This window comes from Pogona vitticeps, chromosome 2 (genome assembly GCF_051106095.1).
Source record: "Pogona vitticeps strain Pit_001003342236 chromosome 2, PviZW2.1, whole genome shotgun sequence".
Taxonomy (NCBI): domain Eukaryota; kingdom Metazoa; phylum Chordata; class Lepidosauria; order Squamata; family Agamidae; genus Pogona; species Pogona vitticeps.
This window is the reverse complement of record NC_135784.1, coordinates 81820147-81842718: the sequence shown is the minus strand read 5'-3', so window position 1 is coordinate 81842718 and position 22572 is coordinate 81820147. Positions and strand designations below refer to the sequence as shown.

Here is a 22572-nt window from a genome sequence, read left to right as displayed (position 1 = left end):
CTTTAAAGTACTATGAATTCTTCTTGATCTCTTACAAACAATTTTTTTTCATTAAAAAGATGAAAGACTAAGACTAAGAATGCAAATGTTAGACTAAGATGGCGATATAGCTGACAGTATGGACTGCTTGTGACACCCAGAGACCTTTAGGTAGAGTGGGCGGCATATAAATTAAATAAATAAAATAAATAAATGATCCAGTTCAGGCTATTTTCCAGCAACTATGGGATGCTAAGGAAGTTGTGAACCAGCCTGACTCTGTTCTGTTTCCATTACTTACTTTATTGGTCCAAGAATAGGGCTACTCTTTGGAGCTGGGCTGGAGCAGTAGGCACTGGATGATGTGTGCAGTGAAGGACCTTCAAAGAGGATCACAGCCAGTAAAGCAACCCTTTCCAGTGCATTCTAATATGATCCAGCTTCCCTGTCTGAGCTTACTCTTACTTACTGATGTCTCCTCTATTTATTAGGGGCCAAAAATGAGGGATATGCTAATCCTAACTCTGACACACTAGCTTCTTAGCATGCAGCAACTTTCACCATTGAGATTTATACCAATGAAGTTATGCCAGAGCAAATAGGATTTAGGATTCTGCATGTTTATTCAGTTCTCCAAATAATCTTTGAGATACTTCAACGATACTCTGAAGTGCTTAGTAGGTATTCTTCACCTGACTATTTGCTCTGGAAATAAGAGAATAATATTTGAGCATGATTACACACACACACACACACACACACACACACACACACACACACACACACACACACACACACACACACACACACACACACACACACACACACACACACACACACACACACACACACACACACACACACACACACACACACACACACACACACACAGAGAAAAAGAATACAGTAGGGCCCCCATATCTGCGGGATCAGTATCTCTGGTTTCACTTGCATGCGGTTTGCCACAGCCCTATATACAACATGCGGGGGGGGTCCCCTTATGGCCTTTGAACCACTCCCTTGTTTGTTGTATAGAGACTTCCCTTGTATCCGTGGTTTCAGGCATCCACTGTAGATTATAGAACTGTTCCCCTGTGGATACAGGAGTCCTACTCTACATTCTGTTGTCCACATTCCAGTACTTGTAGATTCCTCTTTCCAAAACCTTTTAAAATTTCAAATAAGGCATATTTTGGTTTGTAGTAATAAACACCATACGCATGCTGATTTTATTCTGTGAGCGCCCAAATAAATCTTGCTGTTAACTCTGTGATAGCATATTCCTGAGCTTTCAAGGACACAGCACAGTGTTCAGTAATTTTTTATTCTGTTTTGCTTCTACAGGCGGTTCTCTCAAAGCGTGTATGCTTTGGCGTCCCAGATTGGCATTTCCAACTCAGTTGCTGAACTTGCAGAATGGTTTCCCCCTTAAATTAAGGAGTGCAAAATGAACCCATGAGAACTAGAGGACGTTTCTTCATGGGTGGTTATTTTACTGCAGCCCACGCTAAATGTATTCCTTCTCAAGTAGTCTGCCTTGCTTCCTCAGTTTAAGCAAAATATTACATCTCCAGCGCAAGAGCCACTGAACTAGCTTCAGGATGTAGTTTATGGGAAACGAATTTAACACTTCGTCACTTCCATGGTCTCAACTGAAATCAGCATCCCACTTGCCTTTTAGTCACAGTGGCAACAAACTTTCAATTTGTGTTGATGGAAACTTTCCTCCCACTGTGTGGTATCGGTGGATGTTAATTAGGAATAAAGTCAGATTAGGAATAAATTAGAGGTTGCTTCCTCATATCTGGTCCAGTTCAGCCGTCCCTGTCATAATCAGCTCTTTATGTTTTTTAAAACAAAGCATGCCGGGATAAAATATAAGACAAACAACATATCTGCTTGGCTTCAAAAGAGGTTAATGCTTTTTATCTTGGAAGCTTCTGTGCAGCTGCTTGCTTTAGCTTGGGGTTGCCCAGTAGCAGGATGTAAGCCTGAGCAGGGGAGTACACCATCATCACTGCTGAAATGGCAAGCCGTTCAAATCTTCTCAAATCTACCGTCATCGACAAGAACTGTGAGACGAGAAATGAAGCATAAAGGAACAGGAGGAAGAGAACTGTCCTGGCTGCCTTGATATGAACTTCTGTTTGGGGATTCTTCAGAGTGGATTCTTCACTTGTCATCTGCCGGGCATGAGTACAGAGTGACACAACAACCAGAATGGAGCAAACGAAAACAATAAGAAAGGGACCACCAGAAGCAATTGCCACAAAGGAGAATTTGAAAAAATGAACAGTCTCTCTCATGGTCTTTCCTTGAGTTCCAGTTGTAGCAATAGCTGTTGTGTTGCTTTGGTGTTCTGGAGATTTATTCAAGAATGCAAAAAAAGAAACAAGAAAAGAGACGATCAGAGATCCCACTAGAACTCTGGGTGTTAGCCACGATATCCTCAGTTTGCACCAGAGGAAAAAGGAACGAGTACTGTTCACTATCTTGATGCAATAGAAGACACAGAGCCAGGCAGTGAGCCAGTATCTAGATATGACAAGGAACACCGCTATAGGAAAAATTTTCCGCAACACTAAGTTGAACGTAAAGTTGGTCATTATGAAGTCATCAATGTAAAATGGAGTCAGTAATACCGTGGCAAGGAAATTGGATATACCCAGACTCAGAAGGAGTTGTTCGCTGGCAGTGAGGCTCTTGTTTTTAGTCCATTCATGGATAATCACTGTAACTATGAAGCCATTGGAGATGAGTCCACCAAGGGCCAAGTCAACGGCTGCTACCAGGAAGGCAAAGATCTGGGAGGAAGGCATGTCTCCTGATGTTTGCAAACTGCCGTAAAGGTGGTCTTCACTCCCCTAACGAAAGTTGTTGAACTGAGATGGGAAGGGCAGGTGACTGATCTCTGATGTACTTTTTCATATACTGGAAATTATGGTAACGAAGTATTCGCTGAAGTATGCAAATGAATGGGCTTTTATGTAATCCATTTCCATAATGTTTGAATAGAACAGGGATGGTCTATATAGACAATACAGATAACCTTGTCTCATGATTTTCTATAAATCAGGGATAGATCTTGATTTGGCAGATGGATTAATAGGAGGCGAAGCAAACTAGGGACTGGATATTACATTTTAGCCTTGCAAAGTAATTCTGTTTTTTTTGTAAGCGCAACATATGTCTTACTATGATTTATTTCTCTCAATGAGCCATAGTTCCTCCTGTCACCTTTAAACTATCAAGAAGCAGAATGAGGTACTATCTCAATGTGATTTTTTGACAGATTTTTACTTATCGTGCAATATCTCTGTGCTTTGGTGGGTAATTTTTCTTTTGGTATGTGATTATGTGTTTCCCACACATTCCTAGTAGGGGATTGCCATATATTGAAATGTTTGCCTTCATCCTGACTACCTTTTCATTTGCATTTCTATTCTTCCTGACTTTTCCCCCTGCTCTATTATCTGAGCCTTCCCCTCATCACACCACAGTTGTATCCTGCTGTGTGTCTTCTGTGCCATCAAGCCAGAACTCACTTACAGCGACCCTAATAGGGCTTTCGAGGTAAGTGAGATATTTTAAGGAGTGCAATTCCACTTTCCCAGTGCATTTCTATGGCCAAGTGGAGATTTGAACTTTGTTCTCTAGAACCCTAGTCTATCACTGTAGCCACTACATTTCAAAATAAATAAACAAATAAATTGGAAGCCGGTGCTATTTATAATATCCTGCTATTTCACGCTTAATTTAAATACGTCTCCCATATAAGTATATTCTTTTCCTTTTCATTGTCTGTGCATACCATTACTACAATGCATTAGTAAAACAATGTCAGAATTCATTGATTGTTTGAATCAATGGAACCTGCAGAAGAGTTGACTCTCCAAATTTCCATTGATTTAATGGGCCTAGTCTAGTTTTGACTTACTATGCAGGATTTCAGCCACTCTGTGGCTTCTCTGCCACTATGATGACATGACAACATGATGGAAAGGGAGCATGTCATTATCATGAAATACCACATCCCTGCTCACTTTTCTGACCAGTGCCAGCATAAAGAAAGTGTGTCATGCAGCACATGATACATACAGGGATGGCAGGTTTGGGCAGCCCTGATTGTGCCTTCACTAGCTGGTCCTTTTCACTTGCTGAATCCCTTTCCACACTTACTTGGACTCTGCAACAATACACAAGTCATATGCTCAAAAGAGGGAAGAAATGTAAGACTAATGTAGAAGAACCATACAGTACGTTGTAATGGGAATTGCAAGGGAATGAAATTAGCATGTGTCAGGCAGCCGTATTGACAGCAATTGATGCTTGTTTCCCCCTGAGCTGTCTTTTACAGTATTTTATTTTCTAGCTTTTAGTAGCCACAGTTTTCAGATGTTTTGTTGTACATAATATCAATCTGCTGTGGCCTGCAGTATTCTCATGAGATAGAAGAAACTTTTAATACTGACCTACATGTTGATCTCTTCTATTTCATCAAGTCAAAGGATCTCATTTCTTACATCATTATGAATAGAATGTGCTCAAAGTTTCTGTTGCCATACCCAGAGACCTTCGCTTTGAGAAAGCATATTGTATTTTGGAATGCACCTATATTTTCGCCCATTAGTCCAGTGCAGCCTATGCTTACATGTGCATAGTACTGTGGCCTTGACAAATATCTATCTTTCAAATTTAGATTGGCTTTCCTTTTGTTGATGTTTTAACAAGAACATGAATTTGTTTACAAGAATGGAAAGACAAATATGTGTTTTAGAGATACCACAATAGGAACCATATCCATTGCCTATTTGCATCCCTGTGATTGAGCTGAAAGTTCAATTGGCTTCAAACAAGACCTCGCACTCCAGTAGCTGAGAGTGCAGGGAGTGGCGAGGAAGGGAAGCAGTCCAGAGGAACAGCATTTAGGATAAGATTCTGGCCATAACTTTATTTCTTACAGGTGGTAAAGTTCACTACAAATGGACAAGGAGCCCACTGCCAGCCAACCCACTTTTTCTCCAGTGTCACTGTCTCTCGCCTGAAGGCTGTGGAACCACACTGGAACATGGAAAAACTACTACAATTTGAGGTCAAAGAGGAGAACAATGTCCATGTGATGTTCTCCCAAAAGGAGAATGATTTCCAAAAGGAAATCATCATAATGATTATGATATTTTATTATATTGTATGATTTTTTTAATATTTGGAAGCTGCCCCAAGTAGACACTGTCTAGGGGGGTGGGGTAAAAATCTAATAAATAAATAAATAAACAAGGAGAAAGTTCTCCCAACAGGGCAAAGCTACCCAGAATCCTGGACAGGCTGCAGGAGTGTGAACTTGACTTCACCTGCCTAGCACTTCCCACCGTCCATTGGAATATTTCTGCAGCCTATGTTGGTCTTGCCTTCATCTGTTCCTCACCTTCTCCCAGTGGAGACGATGTGGGGGTGAAGCTGCTGAACTCCCAGCTCTCAGAGCATTGCTGTAGGCTACATTTCCATCAGGGAGAGTGCAGAATGATCAAAGTTTGCTACACAAGTAGTGACTTCCAAGCTCTGGATTAGACTTCTCTGTGTGCATGCCCACTGAGCAGTAAAGAAGTTGGAAGAGGGAAGGAAGAGAAATGGTGAAGGAAATGAACAAAAAGACAATGATTACTATGCCCTGCCTTTTCCATATTGGTGGGCAGAAAAGTGCAGAAAAGCATGAGATATGTTCTGCAATTGTATGTTTGCATTAAAAAAGGAAATGAAAACACACAGCACATGCAAAAGAGCTTCTGTCTGGAACCAGCTTTGGTAGCCAACACATAGCATTATCTAGTGCACTTGCAACTATGACTATGACTATGACTACGATGACGACGACGACTACTACTACTACTACTACTACATGATGTGAGAAAAGTGTAAGGCTTGTGTCTCCTGTAACAAATGATACTGAAAAGGCAATCCCACCATTTATCAGGAAAAGGCTTGTTAAAAGTATGACTTAATAATACTAACAATGGAGTATGATACAACTAGTCTTGAATATTCCCTCTCCCTCCCACAAACCTCTATTCCTTTCATTGTCAATGGTCAGAATCCTATTCTTTCCTTCCACTTGTGCAGTGGTCAGTTGGAAGAACCAGAAGTTTCCAAGGTTCTTCAGGGAGGCATTACTGGATACCTGCTCGCGCAAGCTCAGAAATGGTCCAACCCCTTGTGCAATAGTCCATTGCAACAGAGGAAAGAATCTTCCCCCTGCCAGCCACTTCAAACTCACAGCTTACTCACCTGCTCTAGAAGACAAGATATCTGTTCTTCTCTGGAAGCATGCTATTCAACATGTTCTTCCTCAAGAGGTTCTAGATGGTTTCTATTCCTGCTATTTCATGGACGATGGTCTCTGACCGATCCTAGATCTCAGACTACTCAATACTTACCTTCATCCAAGATGCTTCCATATGGTCACCCTGGAATCTGTCATTCCACCTCTCTCTGGGCAATTGGTTTGTTGTTATAGACCTAAAGGACACTTATTTTCATATTTGGGCTTGGGCCCTGGTTACCTGAAGGACTGCCTGGATACCTGAAGGACCACAGCTTGGGCCCTGGATACCTGAAGGACCGCCCCCTTCCATATGAACCTACCTGGCGGTTAAGATCTAGCCAGGGGGCCCTTTTGAAAGAGCCGTCCCTCAAGGAGGTAAGAGAGATGGCTTGTAGACAAAGGGCCTTTTCAGCAGCTTCCCCCAGACTATGGAATGACTGAGATTCGTCTGGCACCGACACTGATGACATTTCAGTGCCAGGTCAAAACCTTCCTGTTCCAGAAAGCTTTTAATTGAAATAATATTAACTGTGGATCCTGATGGCAATTTTTAGAGTATACGTATATTTTTAATTGTATTTTAATCATTTTATCTTTTTAAATTGTATTTTAATTGTTTTAAGCCACCCAGAGACCTTTGGGTAGCGTGGGCGGCACAAAAGTTAAATAAATAAATAAATAAATAAATAAATAAATAAATAAATAAATAAATAAATAAATAAATAAATAAATAAAATATTTCCATCCACCAGCGTCGTCGCAAATATCTCTGTTTCTTCTTCATGGGGTCAGCTTACCAGTTCTGTGCCCTACCATTCGGGCTTGGCACTGTCCCAAAGACCTTTGCAAAGTGTTTGGCCCCTGTAGCAGCCTATCTCCATCTTCACAACATCACAGTTTTTCTGCATATAGGTTGATCGTCGCTAGTCTGGCAGATCTATGTCTACAGATCAACTTTGCAAAGTCTCATCTCCGACCGTCTCAGACCATGGGCTGTATTGGTGCTTACCTAGATTCCATCAGAGCCAGGGTCTTCATTCCGACCGAGAGGATTCACAATTTAAATCGAGCTAGTCATCTATTTTGCCCTTATGCCAAGGTTTCTGCTCACCACACACAACATATCTTAGGTTTCATGGCTTCAACCATGTCTGTTCTTCCTCATGCTTGGTTGAAGATGCGTTCTCTACAGGCGTGGTACCTGTCCAGGTTTGATCCTCTGTTGGACAATCCTGCCAAACACCTACGTGTGACTCCAGAGCTCACAAGTCAACTGACATGGTGGGCATCCGTGCCTCACCTTTTAATTTTCCAACCTTTCATGCCTCTCCAGTTGACGGTCCAAATCATGACAGATGCCAGCAGAACAGGTTGGGGCCCCTGTTGTACTCACGAGATCCATGCTCTATGGTCCAGTGCAGAGAAGTCATTACACATAAACTATCTAGAGATGTTGGCAGTAATCAAGAGTTTCCGCGCTTTCTTTCCTCTCGTGGTCGGTCGCGGAGTACAGTTGGCCATGGACAACATGACCACTCTGAATTACATCAACAAACAGGGAGGCCACCCACTCTTTGTCTCTTCTCTATTTAGCAGTCCACCTTCGGAAATGGTGATATGATCACCATATTTTTCCAGTCGCCATTCACATGTCTACAGAGGACAACGATGTGGCCAATCGTCTGAGTCGTCTTACCACTCAGACTCATGAGTGGGTTCTTGATGACTCTGTATTCTCCCATATATGTGATTGGTGGGGAACACCAGCCATCGACATATTTCCCACCCAGGCCAATTCGAAGTGCAGCAGATATTGCTCTCGAGCAGGGAGAGGCACAGACTCTTTGGGCGATGCCTTCATGGTGAGCTGGGATGATGTCCTCCTTTATCTCCCCCCCCCCCATTTTGTTCATTCAATGAACAATCGTCAGGATCCATCAGTTATGAGCGAATGCCATCTTGATAGCCCCACGGTGGCCTCATCAGCCGTGGTTCACCACCCTCAAAACCATCGCCTCCGAGTTTCTGAGACTACCTCTCCAACCATTCCTCCTCACTCAGGATGGAGGCAAGATCTGTCATCTCGACCTGGAGTTGCTTTACCTGATGGTGTGGAGGATTCTCCCAGTGTAAAAGAAGTATTGACAGAGCAAGAAAACCTTCTACAAAATTGCTATACTCTTATAAATGATCTGCTTTCATCAAATTTACTGCTTCCAGAGTACTGCTTCTTCTAGCTGTTCCAGTTTTATTGGATACGCTTCTCACTTTCATCCATTATCTGTTTGATCGAGGTCTGGCCCACTCAACATTAAAGGTTTATATTTCTACTATTGTTTCTTATCAGCCTGTAGGTTCAGAAGCTTCCCACTTATTTTCACATCCGACTTTAAAGAGGTTCCTGAGGGGTTTACGTAACATTCACCCACCTGTCTGGCCTCCACTCCCCCAGTGGTCTCTCCAGGTCATTTTGCTCACCCACCTTTCAAGCCCTTGGCTTCTGCTCATCTTAAACTTCTCTTGATTAAAACTTTGTTTCCCGTGGCTATTACTTTTGCATGGAGAGCAAGCGAGATGGCTGCCCTTTGGGCTGATGCTCCTTATACACAGTTTCACCCAGACAAGTTTGTCTTATATCCTGATGTGTCTTTTCTCCCTAAAGTGATTTTGAGTTTCCACGTTAATCAACCACTAATTCTCCCAATGTTGTTTCTTAATCCTTCTTCTGATGCTGAGCACATGCTCCATTCCTTAGATGTTTGTCGTGCTTTGGCTTTTTACATTTCCAGAACTAAGGATTTCTGTACTTTTCCTACACTATTTGTCTGCTTCCATGGCCCACGGAAAGGCGCTCTGGCCTGTCCACAGATGGTTTCCAGGTGGATCATTTCTACTATCATCTTGGCCTATGAACTGGCTGGCAAGGTACCACCAGAGGCATTGAAGGCACACTCCGCGAGAGCTATGGCTATTTCGACTGCCTGGTCACGTAGCATTGAGGTCCCTAATATATGTTGAGTAGCCACACAGTCTACACCATCAGCCTTTGTGATACATTACTGTCTGGACATCAGGGCAAAAAAGGAAGCAAGTTTTGGAAGGGCTGTTCTGACTTCAGTGTTGGTGTGATGGCCCTCCTCCGGTAAGTGAGCTTGCTAGTCGCCCATTTGTGTGCATTCACAGAGGCCATGAAGAAGAAAGAGAGGTTACTTACCTGTAACCATAGTTCTTTGAGTGGTCCTCTGTGAATCCACACATCCTGCCCATCCTCCCTGCTAGCCATCACTTGGTTCTTGAGCTTTGTTGCTATTAGAGCCTTGATAGCAGCGGACATTCCGGAACTGAGGTATTACTGGTGGAAGGAGCATATGCACCACAGGGCAATATCCTACTAATCACATATTTTTAAACTCTAGAAGATTCCAAGGAATCCTGCGCAGGCACAGTCTAACCCATTTGTGTGGATTCACAGAGGTCCCCTCGAAGAACTATGGTTATAAGTAAGTAACCTCTCTATATTGAAGTCTGTTGTAGCTGTTCTGAGAGCTTTGTGCTAATCGTGTGCTCAGATAGTAGTTCTGTACCTTTAGAAAACTCAGTGGAATAGATCCACGGATGGTTCAAGGGCAGAGTTGTGGGAAGAGCACATAATCCCTGAACATTTTAGAAGCGCTGTTCCCCCTCCCCCACCAATCTGGTCAAGAGCTACTTCTAATTAGATTTGTATTCAAGCTGATGAGCTGTAGGCCTGGGTGAGTGGCTGCCTATATGAGCTTTAATTGATTGAAATGTACAACCAATTTAGCTGGATCTCAAGTTCAGTTGAATCAATTGAGATCTAGAGCTGCCTGTATGGGCTTGAGAGTAACCACTATCAGGATGGCAGCCCAACTGGTGTGTTTAGCAAATTGATGGCTATATCATCTGATTCAGTTCATATGATCACTCCCTCAGGAATGTGTATGTTGCAGCAAAGGAGAGGTAAAGAAATATGAAGCAGGGAACTGTCCCAGCTACCTTGACACCATCCCCCAAATATATCTGCAATGGCTACAAGCAGGATGCAATACAATTACCACAGATAGATAGCCAAAACTAGTAAATGAGAGAACAAGACAGGGGAAGCCAGATTTAAATTCTATGTTTCTTGGTCCATATACAAAGCTTTGACTCTTGTGTTCCTTAAAGGCAGTATTAAGAACGTGTTCCAGAAGACAATGCAGAAAGGAACTGGGATCCCACATGATAACAGGGCACTGTAATAAATATTTCTCAGTATTAAGGGGTTAATAGTTTGAGGACTGTCCCTAAAGACAGGTGACAGGCAGTTACAAAAAGTCTGTGTACAGGAAGGTCTTGAAAGCTCTTTACAGTAATATATAAAGCTGCTTATTCTTCTACCTGCATTTTAGTCTTAAAAGATTGTCAGCTTTCACCAGAGGAACCAATGGTGTGTGCAATTCACTGTCATGGTGACATGGAAGACACAGAGCCAAGCCGGCCACCAGTACTTACCAGTGGATTTGAAGCAAATCAAATACTTTTCTGGACAGATGAAGTCTGCTTTAGAAAAGGATTCCTGAAGTACAAATATAATCAAATTGTCCCAAACATTGCATAAAAGAGTTTAAACACACGCAGGTCTGGCAAACATTGCTCTCTGGAGAACAGGCTCCCAATTTAAGTTTATTCAGTAATTATAGCAGTTCCTATAAAGCCCTAGGAGATTTGTCCCACCATGACCAAGTCACCTGCAAGAACCATCTTCTGCCTCTTGTTCAAATTCCTGTATAAGTGAGATTGCATTCTTTTAGTGTTTGAGTAGAAATGGATCATTTATGCAGCAGAAACTTAGGATATAAAAGAAAAAAGGAAGAAAAAGAAACAGAACACAAAGCCATGCAAATTCAGTGGGGCTCCCCAGCTGATGAATATGGAGGTAGAATCAAAAACACAGGCAAAGAAAAACAAAATCTAAAGTCCAAAAAGTAGGCTTAAGTAGCAAAAATATGAAATCACCAGTAATGTTGAATGTAGTGAATAACATATATTGAAAGTGCAGAGAAAAATCTCAAGAATTGTTGCTTAAAGGACTGCAGTTTTGTAGGATGAGGCTTTGTAATCACATCTGTGGTAGGAGCATCATCTAAATCAAAGTGAGGTTGTTACATTAGAGGGGATAGAAAAGCTGGCAGAGAGAAAGTATGGGCAACGTGGTCTACAACTCATGAATTTTATGCTGGTTTCATCCTATAAGAGATCCTCAATTTAGAATTCCTGGTGTGTGTCAATGTAATAACTGCCTAAGGCTATGAAATACATTCTATAGATATTAGAACATGGCTGGAATATCTTTTTCTGACTGCAGTTTTTTATGATTATACTTTTTTGAGCTGGCTGCAAATCCATTATTCTGAGACTGTTGGTCTCAGCACTAGAGAGACCTACAGAACACAGTGCAAGCTATTACTAAGAAATCGTAGCATGATGTTGGTGGAAAGTCATGGAAAACACTGCTGATGGCCACGGGAAATCTTCTAAATTAAAAGTGTTCTTTCATTTTGCAATCAAGTGTCTGCTAAAAGTCAACAAAGCAAAGCAAAAAGCAAAATGTGCTGCTTGTATACTGTACTTCCCCATAGTGCTTAAAGCACTCTCTGTGCAGTTCACAATTTAAATATGAGGGCTATGCATTCTCTCCCGTTTCCCCCTCCCCCCTGTTGGGTACTCAGTTTATGAACCTCAGAAGACTGGAAGGCTGAGTCAACCTTGAGCTGGCTCCCTGAGCCTGTCAAGATTGAACTCAGGTTGTGAACAAAGGCATGGTAATACAGATTCTTACTGATAAATTGAATACACAGGTTTAATACATTGATTTTTTTATTTTATTCATTTAAAATATTTTCCCCCACCTTTCTCTTTAAAGAGAACCCAAGGCCGTTTACATAATTAAAAATTATATTTAAAGCTAAAAAATACTTTAAGTATACAAATATCTAAAAGGATCAAACAAATATCACACTAAACATGGTAAACAAAAGCAACAAGAAAAGCACTTTCCAAGCAGTAAGGCACAACAGTTGTTTAAGAATCCCACTCAGGAAGCCAGTCACTAATGGAAAGCCTGCATGATGAGAAAGATTTTAGTCTGCTTGCAGGAAGACAGAAAAGAAGGGGTTAGCCTGGCCTCCTGTAAGAGGGAGTTCAGGATCAGCAACAGAGAAGGTCCTCTCCCATGTCCCCAACCAATGGACGTGTGTAGGTGGTGGTACCTAGAGAAAGATCTCTCTTGATTATCTTAACCACTGGTCAGGCTTGTAAAGGCAGATGCAGTCCTTGAGATAGCTTGGATCCAGACCATTTAGGGCTTTATATCACCAGCACATTGAATTGGAAACAGATTGGCAGCCAGTGGAATTACTATGACCAAGAGTACCTCCATCTTGTATGGATTAAGTTTCAGTTTATTCACCCTCATACAGTCCATTACTGACACCAGACAATGATCTACAGCCAAACTGTTTATTTGGATTTAGATGGAAAGGAGAGATAGTGCCAAGTGTCATCCATATGTATTATCAAAGGCTTTCATGGCCGGGATCTGATGCAACAGAGCATGGACAGAGTTCCTACTCCAGTCCTCTGAAGATGCCCGCCACAGAGACTGGTGAAACGTCAGGAAGAACAACCTTCAGAACACGGCCAAAGAGCCCGAAAACCCACAACAACCATGTCATCCATATACTGGTGACATCAAACCCCCAAACTCCAGACAATCCCTGTGGTTTCATGTAGACATTAGATAGTGTAGGAGATAAAACAGAACCCTGAGAAACCCTACATGCCAGCAGCTAAGGTGTTAAACAGGATTCCCCCAGCACCACTCTCTTGAGTTCTCCCATCCAGGAGGGACAGAACCATGGTAAAACTTTGCCTCCAAGTCCCGTTCCAGAGAGATGGGCCTGACGGATACCATGATCAATGGCAATGAAAGCCACAAAAAGGTCCAGCAGAAGAAACAAGGACACACTCCCCCTGTCCAGTTCCTAGCATGTCATCTACCGAGGTGACCAAACCAGGACTAAAGCCAGATTTAAATGGATCTAGATAATCTGTTTCATCCAGGAACCTCTGGAGCTGAGAAGGCACAATCTGCTCCAGTCCCTTGCCCAAGAATGGCATATTAGAGACTGGTTGGTAGTTATCCACCATTGTGTGATCCAAGGAGGGATTGTTCAACAATGGTCTTACTATTGCCACCTTTAAATATGTTAGGCTCTTGTTGTTTAGTCATTAAGTAGTGTCCGACTCTTTGCGACCCCATGGACCAGAGCATGGCAGGCCCTCCTGTCTTCCACTGCCTCCTGGAGTTGGGTCAAATTCATGGTGGTAGCTTTGATGACACTGTCCAGCCATCTCGTCCTCTGTTGTCCCCTTCTCCTCTTGATGCTAGGCTGTTACCCTGTTGCAAAGAGATAGTCCCCAGTCCTCCTCCCCACTCAACCAGTCCCTCTCTGGCAGCTTTTATAAGCCAGGAAGGGCAAGGGTTTAGCAGACATATGATAACCTTCACTTCTTCAAGGGTTCTGTCCACATCAAGTTGCAGAAACTGAAACTAATCCATTAACACAGCCAAGCAGGGGCTATAGTTTCATTCACAGGACCTGTAGCAACAATAGCATCCACGTCAGAGCAGATCCAAGCAATTTTGTCTGCAAAGTATCATAGAAGAGATTCTTCATAACAAGCTACAGTGTGGTCTGCATTCTCTTCCTTCAAGCCATGATGTATGAGGTCCTTAAGCACTCAAAGGAGCTCTGCTGGATGTGCCAGGATTACCATTCTTGAATATACTCAAGTGGCAGGACCATACAATTTATCTTGAAGGTCTTCATGAGATCCATCAATAGTGCAGCTTCTGGGTCCTTTATATATTCTACTTAAAGCAAAGCATGCTGCTTATATACCGCCCCATAGCGCTTCAAGCACTCTCTGGGCGGTTTACAATTTAATTATACAGGCTACACATTGCCCCCCCCCCAGCGAGCTGGGTACTCATTTTACCGACCTCGGAAGGATAGAAGGCTGAGTCAACCTTGAGCCGGCTACCTGGGATTTGAACCCCAGGTCGTGAGCACAGTTTTGGCTGCAGTACAGTGGTTTAACCGCTGCGCCACGAGGCTCCTTTATATATTCTACTTAATGCATTAAATGCTTATTTTTTTTAACTGTGGGTTAGCTAATGCCATGTATTAGTTCGTGAAGAAACATATATATTTATTCATTGGATGAACTAATTCTTTTCTCTCTCTTTTTAAAAATGGCAAATAATACTTTACCTTTGTTTCCTTTCTCAGAAAAATCTGCTTCAATTCTGTCAAGTGTTTTATCTAATTATGCACTACTTTTTACTTTGAACTGGTTTCTTGCTCTTATTGGCCAAACTCCTCTGTGATGCTAAAAGCATAACCTTTAGAGACAAGTTGCCCCAAATTAAGAAATCACCATCGACATCTGTTGTGTGCTGTGTTGCGAAGTACTGAACACAGTCATTTCCTAAAGGGAGGCAATTTGTCTTCAGAAACATACCATTAGTGTTATTCTGGTATAACAATGCCATTGCCTATTCCTTTTGAGTGTCTTGTTTTATGCTGACTTCCTAATTGTTCTTTCCTCTTCTATTTATAGGTAGTTCTTTCTGTTAAGCTTGCTTTGAGGGTCAGTAGGGAATGAAGAAGGGACAGCTAGCCCAAAGCAGAAGGCAAAGAAAGTAATAAGCTGAGAAGTTTGAGTTTTGTTAAACAGACAGACTGAATACATAGTTATTATGACTGCAGAATTGTTATGGAGATATAATCAGTCTACTTCTTGTTAGTAGATTTGACAATTGCAAGGTAACTTTGTTTAGAAGCTGTTTGTACGGATATAACATTATAGTGTAAAACCAAGTTTAAAGCTTTGATCAACCACAGTTTGGGAAGTTTTTCTCTAATAAACTTTATCACATGTGCATCGCCACAGGCTTTTCTAACTCAGTGGCTGATTTCACAGGTCCAGTTTTACATGTAAGGAAAACCAAGGCTTTCCTTGGTTATTGTCATAAGCCCTTCAGCTAAACTGCAGATGTATCACAGGGAAGGGGCTGTAATCCTTTGCTCCTGCCACAATCATCACCCCATTCTATATGGCAGTTATTCATTATGATAGTAAATATTTCATTTGCCCGCACAAAACCAGCACAAAAGCATTGTGAATCCCTAACCTTATCTGATCCAGCACCATACTATTTGCAAGTTATCACATATATATAAAAGCAAGCATTTGAAGACAAGATGTATGATAAAGAGCAACATTTAGTGAGATCCACTGAGGTTAATGCTTTGTTTGCAGAAGCATCCGGCTAGCTGCCTGCTTTAGTTTGGGGTTAACAAACATCAGGATGGCGGCCTGAGCAGGAGAGTACACCAACATCATTATGGAAACAAAGATATGTACACTTTCTCTCAAGGTGTCAAGGAGACTCAAGATGTTTCCTACATAAAACAAAACATAAAGCAACAAGAGGGAGACCACTGTCCCAGCTGCCTTGATATGAGCTTCCGTTTGGGGATTTTTAAGACAGGATTCTTTACCTGTCATCTGGCAGACATGGTGATAGAGTGAGGCAACAACCAGGGTGCAAGAAAGTAAAACCAGGACAATGGGACAGCCAGTAGCTGTAGCAAAAATTATGATTTTTAAAGACTCAAGTGTCAATGTCTCTTCTTGAGTTGCGTTTGTGACACTGGATGCTGTGGTGCCTTGGGTCTGGTCTTGGAGAGAGTAAAATGCAATCAAGGAAATAGACAAGGAGAAGATCAGAGATCCGACAATAAGCCGTGGTATAAGCCTTGATATCCTCAGCTTCCACCATAGGAAGAGGGACTGAGTGCTGTTCACTATCTTGACACAATAGAAGACACAGAGCCAGGCAGTGAAAGTATACCTGCAAGATGCAGCAAAAATAAAACAGCTCCTCAGTATTTGGAACACTAAGTATCTGACAGTGATAAGGGAGAAAACAATGGCGAAATATCCAGTCAGGAAAACTGTAGTGAAGATATTGGACATACCCAAACTCAGAAGGAGTAGTTCAATGGAAGGAAGTCTCTGGCACTTAGCCCATTCAATGATGATCAGTGTAGCTATAAAACCGTTGAAGATGAGCCCCCCAAGGACCAAGAATACTGCAGCTACGAGAAAGGCAGTGATCTGGAGAGAAGCCATCTCTTGGGAACATCTTGTTGCTCACTGTGCTGTGCAGGTGGACATGAGTCGTTCAGTCAAAAATGTAGAGCTGGGTGGCAATTGCAGGGAGCAGATCTGTGGTGTGCTATTTGAGAACTATTCATCAGGTTATGCAAAGCCGTGAGGCTCTCAGGTAACCCCTTTCTTTCATGCTTTCTTCTGGGCCAATGGTGGCGATACAAATTACATAGAAAAGGTTTGTTCCGTCACCTTCCCTAAATAGAGAATGGTGCTCCGTTTCAGTGGCTATGTGAATCAAAAATTTTGAGATAGACAGCATCTTACCTTACATAGATTTTATTGCCTAGGCTTTTTCCTGAAGAGGAAGCTGAGGCAGGAGGTGAGCTGTGCTTGAGGGGACATTTCATTTAGTGAGGGTTTTTTCCCCCTAGGCTGACCTTTGTTCTCCCTGACTGCATGGTCTGAGGGGGCTGTTGTTGAGCTTTCTCTGATTCTGTTTTTTACTTTAATCTGGTAAATAGGAAATCCAAAAGCATTGCACACACCTGGGGGGGGGCAGGAAAGTTTTAGGGGTAAGATCATACTTCTGTACTATTAGGGAGCAGGCCGGGTAGGTGGGGCTCATCAGCCTTGGAAGGCAGCCCATCTAGGAGAAGGTAAACTCTGATTTCAGACCTCCACGGCCTTGTGGCTGTATCCAGTGATGGAAAAGGCTTGAGGAGTTAACCTCGAGGCAAAATCTGGAACCGGAGTCCCGGAGGCAGTTCGTGTTGTTCTGGCAACTCCTGGACGTTGTTGGAACCAGTTGTATTGGCTCTTGCCTTTCCATTGGACTATTTCAGTGATGTGGAAAGGGGGGATTTGCTGTTTGGGTAACAGCCTCTCCTCCATATTTTACCCAGGCTTCGTGCTCTGGAGTGGACACTCCAGATTCGCATACAGCGTCAAAACAACATGGGAAGTAGCAGTTACCGGTGATAAGTCTTTGTTCGATTGGCGTAGAGCATGACACCAGGGGCTACTTCTGACGATGGGAGAGGTCACTGCACCTTGTTATGGTCTGTTAATCTCACAGGATATGTGGGGTTTAGGGTGACAAGCAGATCGATAACCCTGCACCATGCAACAATCATAAGAAAACTTCTGCCCTAAAGTTGGGCACCTGGAATGTTTGGACAATGACCCCTGGCTTTTCTGATGACCTGCAGGATATAGACGACGTGCGCAAGACAGCTGTCATCGACACTGAACTGAGTAGACTGTTTATAACACCGCCTTGTTCACATTTGGCAAGAAGACCAAAAAGACGGCAGACTGGTTCGAAGCCCATTCGGAGGAGTTGATGCCAGCCATCGAGGATAAGAGGAGAGTTCTAGCAGGATATAAAGTCTGTCCTAGTGAGTACAAGATTTGGTTAGCAGGGACGGCCTTTTTAAAATACTTCCCAAGATTGGATGTCCACCCCGTCTCCTCAACATCATCAGGTCCTTTCATGAGGGAGTGAAAGGCACTGTAGTTTTTTATGGCTCAACGTCAGATCTCTTTGACATCCGAAGTGGAGTGAAACAGGGCTGTGTCCTTGCGCCAACTCTGTTTGGGATCTTTTTTGCTGTCAAGCTGAACCATGCCTTTGGAACTGCAACAAAAGGTGTCTATCTCTGGACTAGAACAGATGGAAAGCTCTTTAATCTCTATAGATTAAGAGCGAGGACCAAAGTCCAACTGAAATGCATGAGGGACTTCCTCTTTGCAGATGATGCAGCGTTTGTTGCCCACTCTGCTAAAGACCTCCAACAACTCATGAATCGTTTTACCAAGGCCTGCCAAGACTTTGGACTAATAATCAGCCTGAAGAAAACACAAGCCATGGGCCAGGGTGTGGACTCACCTCCCTCTATTACCATTTCCATGCAAGAATTGGAGGTTGTTCATGACTTTGTGTACTTTTGCTCAACGATCTCTAACACTCTCTCCCTAGATGTCGAGCTGGATATATGCATTGGCAAAGCAGCTACCATGTTCTCTAGACTCACAAATAGAGTATGGCTTAATAAGAAGCTGACGGCATACACCAAGATCCAGGTCTATAGAAGTTGTGTCCTGAGCACACCCCTGTCCTACAGTGAGTCCTGGACCCTTCGTGCACGGCAGGAGAGGAAGCTGAACACCTTCCATATGCGTTGTCTCCAACGCATTTTTGGTATCACCTGGCAGGACAAAGTTCCAAATAGAGTAGTCCTAGAACGAGCTGGAATTTTTAGCATGTAAACATTACTGAAACAGTGATGTCTACGTTGGCTTGGGCATCTCATGAGAATGGCTGATGGTTGGATTCCAAAAGATCTCCTGTATGGAGAATTAGTGCAGGGAAATCCCCCCAGAGGGAGGCCACAGCTGCGATACAAGGACATCTGCAAGTGGGATCTGAAGGCCTTAGGAATGGACCTCAACAGATGGGAAACCTTGACGTCTGAGCGTTCAGCCTGGAGGCAGGCAGTGCATCATGGCCTCTCCCAATTTGAAGAGACACTTGTACAGCAGGCCGAGGCAAAGAGGCAGTCCCAAAACAAGCAAAACCATGGAACTGAACAGGGGGCAGATTGTATTTGTCTTCAGTGTGGAATGGACTGTTACTCTCAAATTGGCCTTCTCAGCCACACTAGATGCTGTGCACATTACCATAGTCTCTCGAGACTGAAAGACGCCTAATCTGAACAAAATATCAGGAGTTGGAGATAATGCAGTTGAAAGAAGGAAAACCAGAGTACAAAGCACTGTCCTCTGAAGATGCCGGCCACAGAGACTGGCGAAACGTTAGGAAGAACAACCTTCAGAACATGCCCAAAGAGCCCAAAAACCCACAACAACCAGAAGGAAAACCTCTTGTTTGTTTGTTTGTTTGCTTACTTTATTTATATCCCAACTTCCTCATAGGGAAGGAACTCAAGGCAGTATGCAAAAGTTAAAAATAAATTTCTCATCCTTACAAAACCAGTTCTTCTTCGTGGCCTCTATGAATGCACACTAGTAGGTTATTCTGAGCCTGCGCAGGATGTTTCAGAAGTTTCTAGAGCTTAAAAAAGACTTGACAATGAGACATTCCTCCCGAGTGCAAGCTCTGCCCTCCAATCTTCCCCTCAGTTCCTTCCATAGTCTCCTGCGGTCAAGGTAGCATGTTGGAAGACAAATGACAGACAGAGGGGAGGAAGGGAGGGATTGTGTGAATTCACAGAGATCCACTAGAACAGTGGTCCCCAACCTTGGGTCTCCAGATGTTCTTGGACTTCAACTCCCAGAAATCCTGGCCAGCAGAGGTAGTGGTGAAGACTTCTGGGAGTTGTAGGCCAAGAACATCTGGAGGCCCAAGGTTGAGGGCCACTGCACTAGAAGAACCATGGTTACAGGTAGGTAACCTCTCTTTCTACTCCGTGGCCTCTTTGAATGCACACAAGTGGGTGACTGACAAGCTCACTTATCGGATGGTGGGAAGTCACGGTAGCAGAGATGTCAGGATCACCCTGCTGAATGCAGCATCATTCTTAGCTCTGACATCGAAGTGACAATGCTTCACAAAGGTCAATGGATTGGACCAGGTTACTGCTTGGCAAATGTTTGGTAGTTCTATTCCAGGATGCAGAGCCATTGATGTTGACAATGCTCTAGTGGAATGGGCCTTCAATTGTTCAGGAGTTGTTTTTGAAAGGTCATATGCCAATGTCTGTACTATCCAGCAAGATATGGTTTGTGATGATGCTGGAGCACCCTTGTGGGGACCTTGGAAGCATACAAATAGTCTTGGGGACTTCCTGAATGCTTTTGTTCTGTTGGTATAGAAGGCTAAAGACCTTCGGATGGCCAGCATGTGGAGCATGTGCTCAATGGATGTAGAAGGAGATGGAAGTACAGTAATGTTGGTAAAATTAAAGGTTGATTCAGGTGAAATTCAGAGACAATTTTCGGGAGAAATGGTACATGAAAGTACATAGTAGCCTTATCCGGATGAAATTGCAGGTATGGTGGGTCTGATCGAAGAGCTGCCAATTCCCTGGCTCACTTGGCAGATGTTATTGCCAAGAGAAAGGCCGTCTTCAGGGACAATAGTTTTTCATTGCATTTAGCCATTGGTTCGAAAGGTGGTTTGGTGAGGGAATTTAAAACTAATTGTAATGACCATTGAGGCACAATTTGTTGTCTTGTGGGTCAAATGTTTTGAAGACCTTTGATAAATCTTTTTAGAGTGGGATGTGCAAAGAGTTTTGCTGATTGGGAGTGAGATGGTTGATGGGCCACAATCGCTGATATATAAACTTTCATGGTGCAGTGTGATAGTCCCAGATCGAAGAGGTGGAGAATAAAGGTATTGTTTTAAGGGGAACTGGTGTTGCTATTAAGTTTTTTTTGATTCAGTAAATTTCTTAAAAGATTTCCATTTATTTTCATAGAGCTTTTGTGTAGATGGCTTTTGAGCTTGGTCTAAGATGTTTCAGAAGGCGGGAGTATCCTCCAAGCTGTTAGATTCAGGGACTGAATATCGGGATGAAGGATCGATCCGTTGCTCTGAGATAGGAGGTTCGATATGGACAGTAGGTGGAATATGTCTGTCGCCATTGATCTCAGGTGGGTGAACCACAGTTGCCGTGGCCACCACAGAGTAATGAGGATCTCTCAGCTACAACAATCACTGTTGGCTGACAGGTTCTGGGAGCTGTAGTCCAAAAGACTAGCTCTGCCAATCTCTGCTTCATAGAATAAAATAGAAAAAACACAGGTGCACAGCTTGGGGGTTCTCCTGGATTCGTCCCTGAGCCTAGATGCCCAGGTCTCAGCAGTGGCCAAGAATGCATTGGCACAATTAAAATGAGTGCACCAGCTACATCCGTTTCTTGAGAAATCTGATCTGGCCACTGTGATACACACCCTAGTTACTTCCCAACTGGATTACTATGACATGTTCTACATGGGGTTGCTGATGGAAAGTGTCAAGAAACTTCAATGGGTCCAGAATGCAGCAGCCAGATTGCTGACTGGGTCTGGTTACAGGGATCACATAAACCCCTTGTTACAGCAGCTCCACTGGCTGCTGGGCACAATTCCCAGGAACAATTCAAAGTGCTGGTTCTAACATATAAAACCGTAAATGGCCTGGGTTCAAGCTATCTCAAAGACCATAACTCCCATTATGAACCAGCTTGGGTGTTAGGATCATCAAGGGAAGCCTTTCTCTTGGCCCCACCACCTTCACAGGTGCGTCTGATGGGAAGTCTGTTGTTTCTCTGACACTCTGGAACTCCCTCCCACATGAAGCTAGGCTGGCCCCATCTTTGCTCTCCTTCCACAAGCAGACAAAGACATTCCTCTTCAGGCAAGCCTTCCCTCACTAACCTGTGTGTGATTTGTTTGTCAGTTTTATTTCCGTAGTTCCTCAAAAGGTGCATGCATTTGTTTACCGCTGTTTACAGAAAGGAAAATGCAAAGATGTGTCCTTGATAGAGCACAACGGTAACTGTATCTTATCTCCATTTGCATTGCTGTGATCACACCTAAAGGTTTATTTGGCTTGACATAGGAGCCTTTTCCACGTTCTTGAACATTCTTACTCTTTTTTCCATACCTCAATGGGAATAACAACTTAGTGTTCAAACACACACACATGCACACAAAAGTGCTCTTGGTGTACTGTGTGGGAAATCTGCTGTATAAAACACCTTTATATACTATTTCATAAATGTCATGCCACCAGTTTAATGGGGGCAGGAACATAAAAAGAAACCACACATAGGATCCTGAGCTTACAAACCTATTGTTCAGAGTAGCTTTGTTTTTTCATTCTAATTGGTCAGCAAAACTGGTTGGTGCCACTCAGCACATATCTTTTTTTTCCTGCCCTGGAAGCTGGGGCTGTTGTCTTTCTTTCATTCCTCCCTGCCAGTTTCAGCATTAAAAACACTTTCTGTTGCCCAGGTCTTGGTAAGCCCCTCTGCCAAGGGAGGGAGGGCTGGTCATCCACGTGGCAACAGACCTCAAGG

At 43.1% G+C, this 22572-nt stretch overlaps 3 protein-coding genes across 7 annotated transcripts in view; 1 reads left to right on the top strand and 2 right to left on the bottom strand.

The window, feature by feature from the left end:
* LOC110076737 (acylamino-acid-releasing enzyme) overlaps window positions 1–6167 on the top strand; it is a 70660-nt gene extending 64493 nt beyond the window's left edge. For all 5 annotated transcript variants that reach the window (XM_072989831.2, XM_072989835.2, XM_072989830.2 and 2 more), the window contains one exon: window positions 1324–6167. In XM_072989831.2, the coding sequence (XP_072845932.2) occupies window positions 1324–1430 (107 nt within the window). In that variant the 3' untranslated portion in view covers window positions 1431–6167. The remainder of the gene's footprint in view (window positions 1–1323) is intronic.
* On the bottom strand, window positions 1636–8625 carry LOC140703700 (taste receptor type 2 member 40-like). Its single transcript, XM_078385503.1, has one exon. The coding sequence runs from the start codon at window positions 2796–2798 to the stop codon at window positions 1905–1907; it is 894 nt and encodes a 297-aa protein (XP_078241629.1). The 5' UTR covers window positions 2799–8625; the 3' UTR covers window positions 1636–1904.
* A 5621-nt stretch (window positions 8626–14246) lies between these two features.
* LOC140703699 (taste receptor type 2 member 40-like) lies at window positions 14247–17133 on the bottom strand. Its single transcript, XM_078385501.1, has one exon. It carries the CDS (start codon window positions 16562–16564, stop codon window positions 15671–15673), a length of 894 nt encoding a protein of 297 aa, XP_078241627.1. The 5' UTR covers window positions 16565–17133; the 3' UTR covers window positions 14247–15670.
* Window positions 17134–22572: the final 5439 nt, after the last annotated feature.

What these genes read in the sequence shown, in the direction of transcription:
- LOC140703699 (XM_078385501.1), bottom strand. Translation starts at nt 16,564, where the DNA reads ATGGCTTCTCTCCAGATCACTGCCTTTCTCGTAGCTGCAGTATTCTTG.
- LOC140703700 (XM_078385503.1), bottom strand. Translation starts at nt 2,798, where the DNA reads ATGCCTTCCTCCCAGATCTTTGCCTTCCTGGTAGCAGCCGTTGACTTG.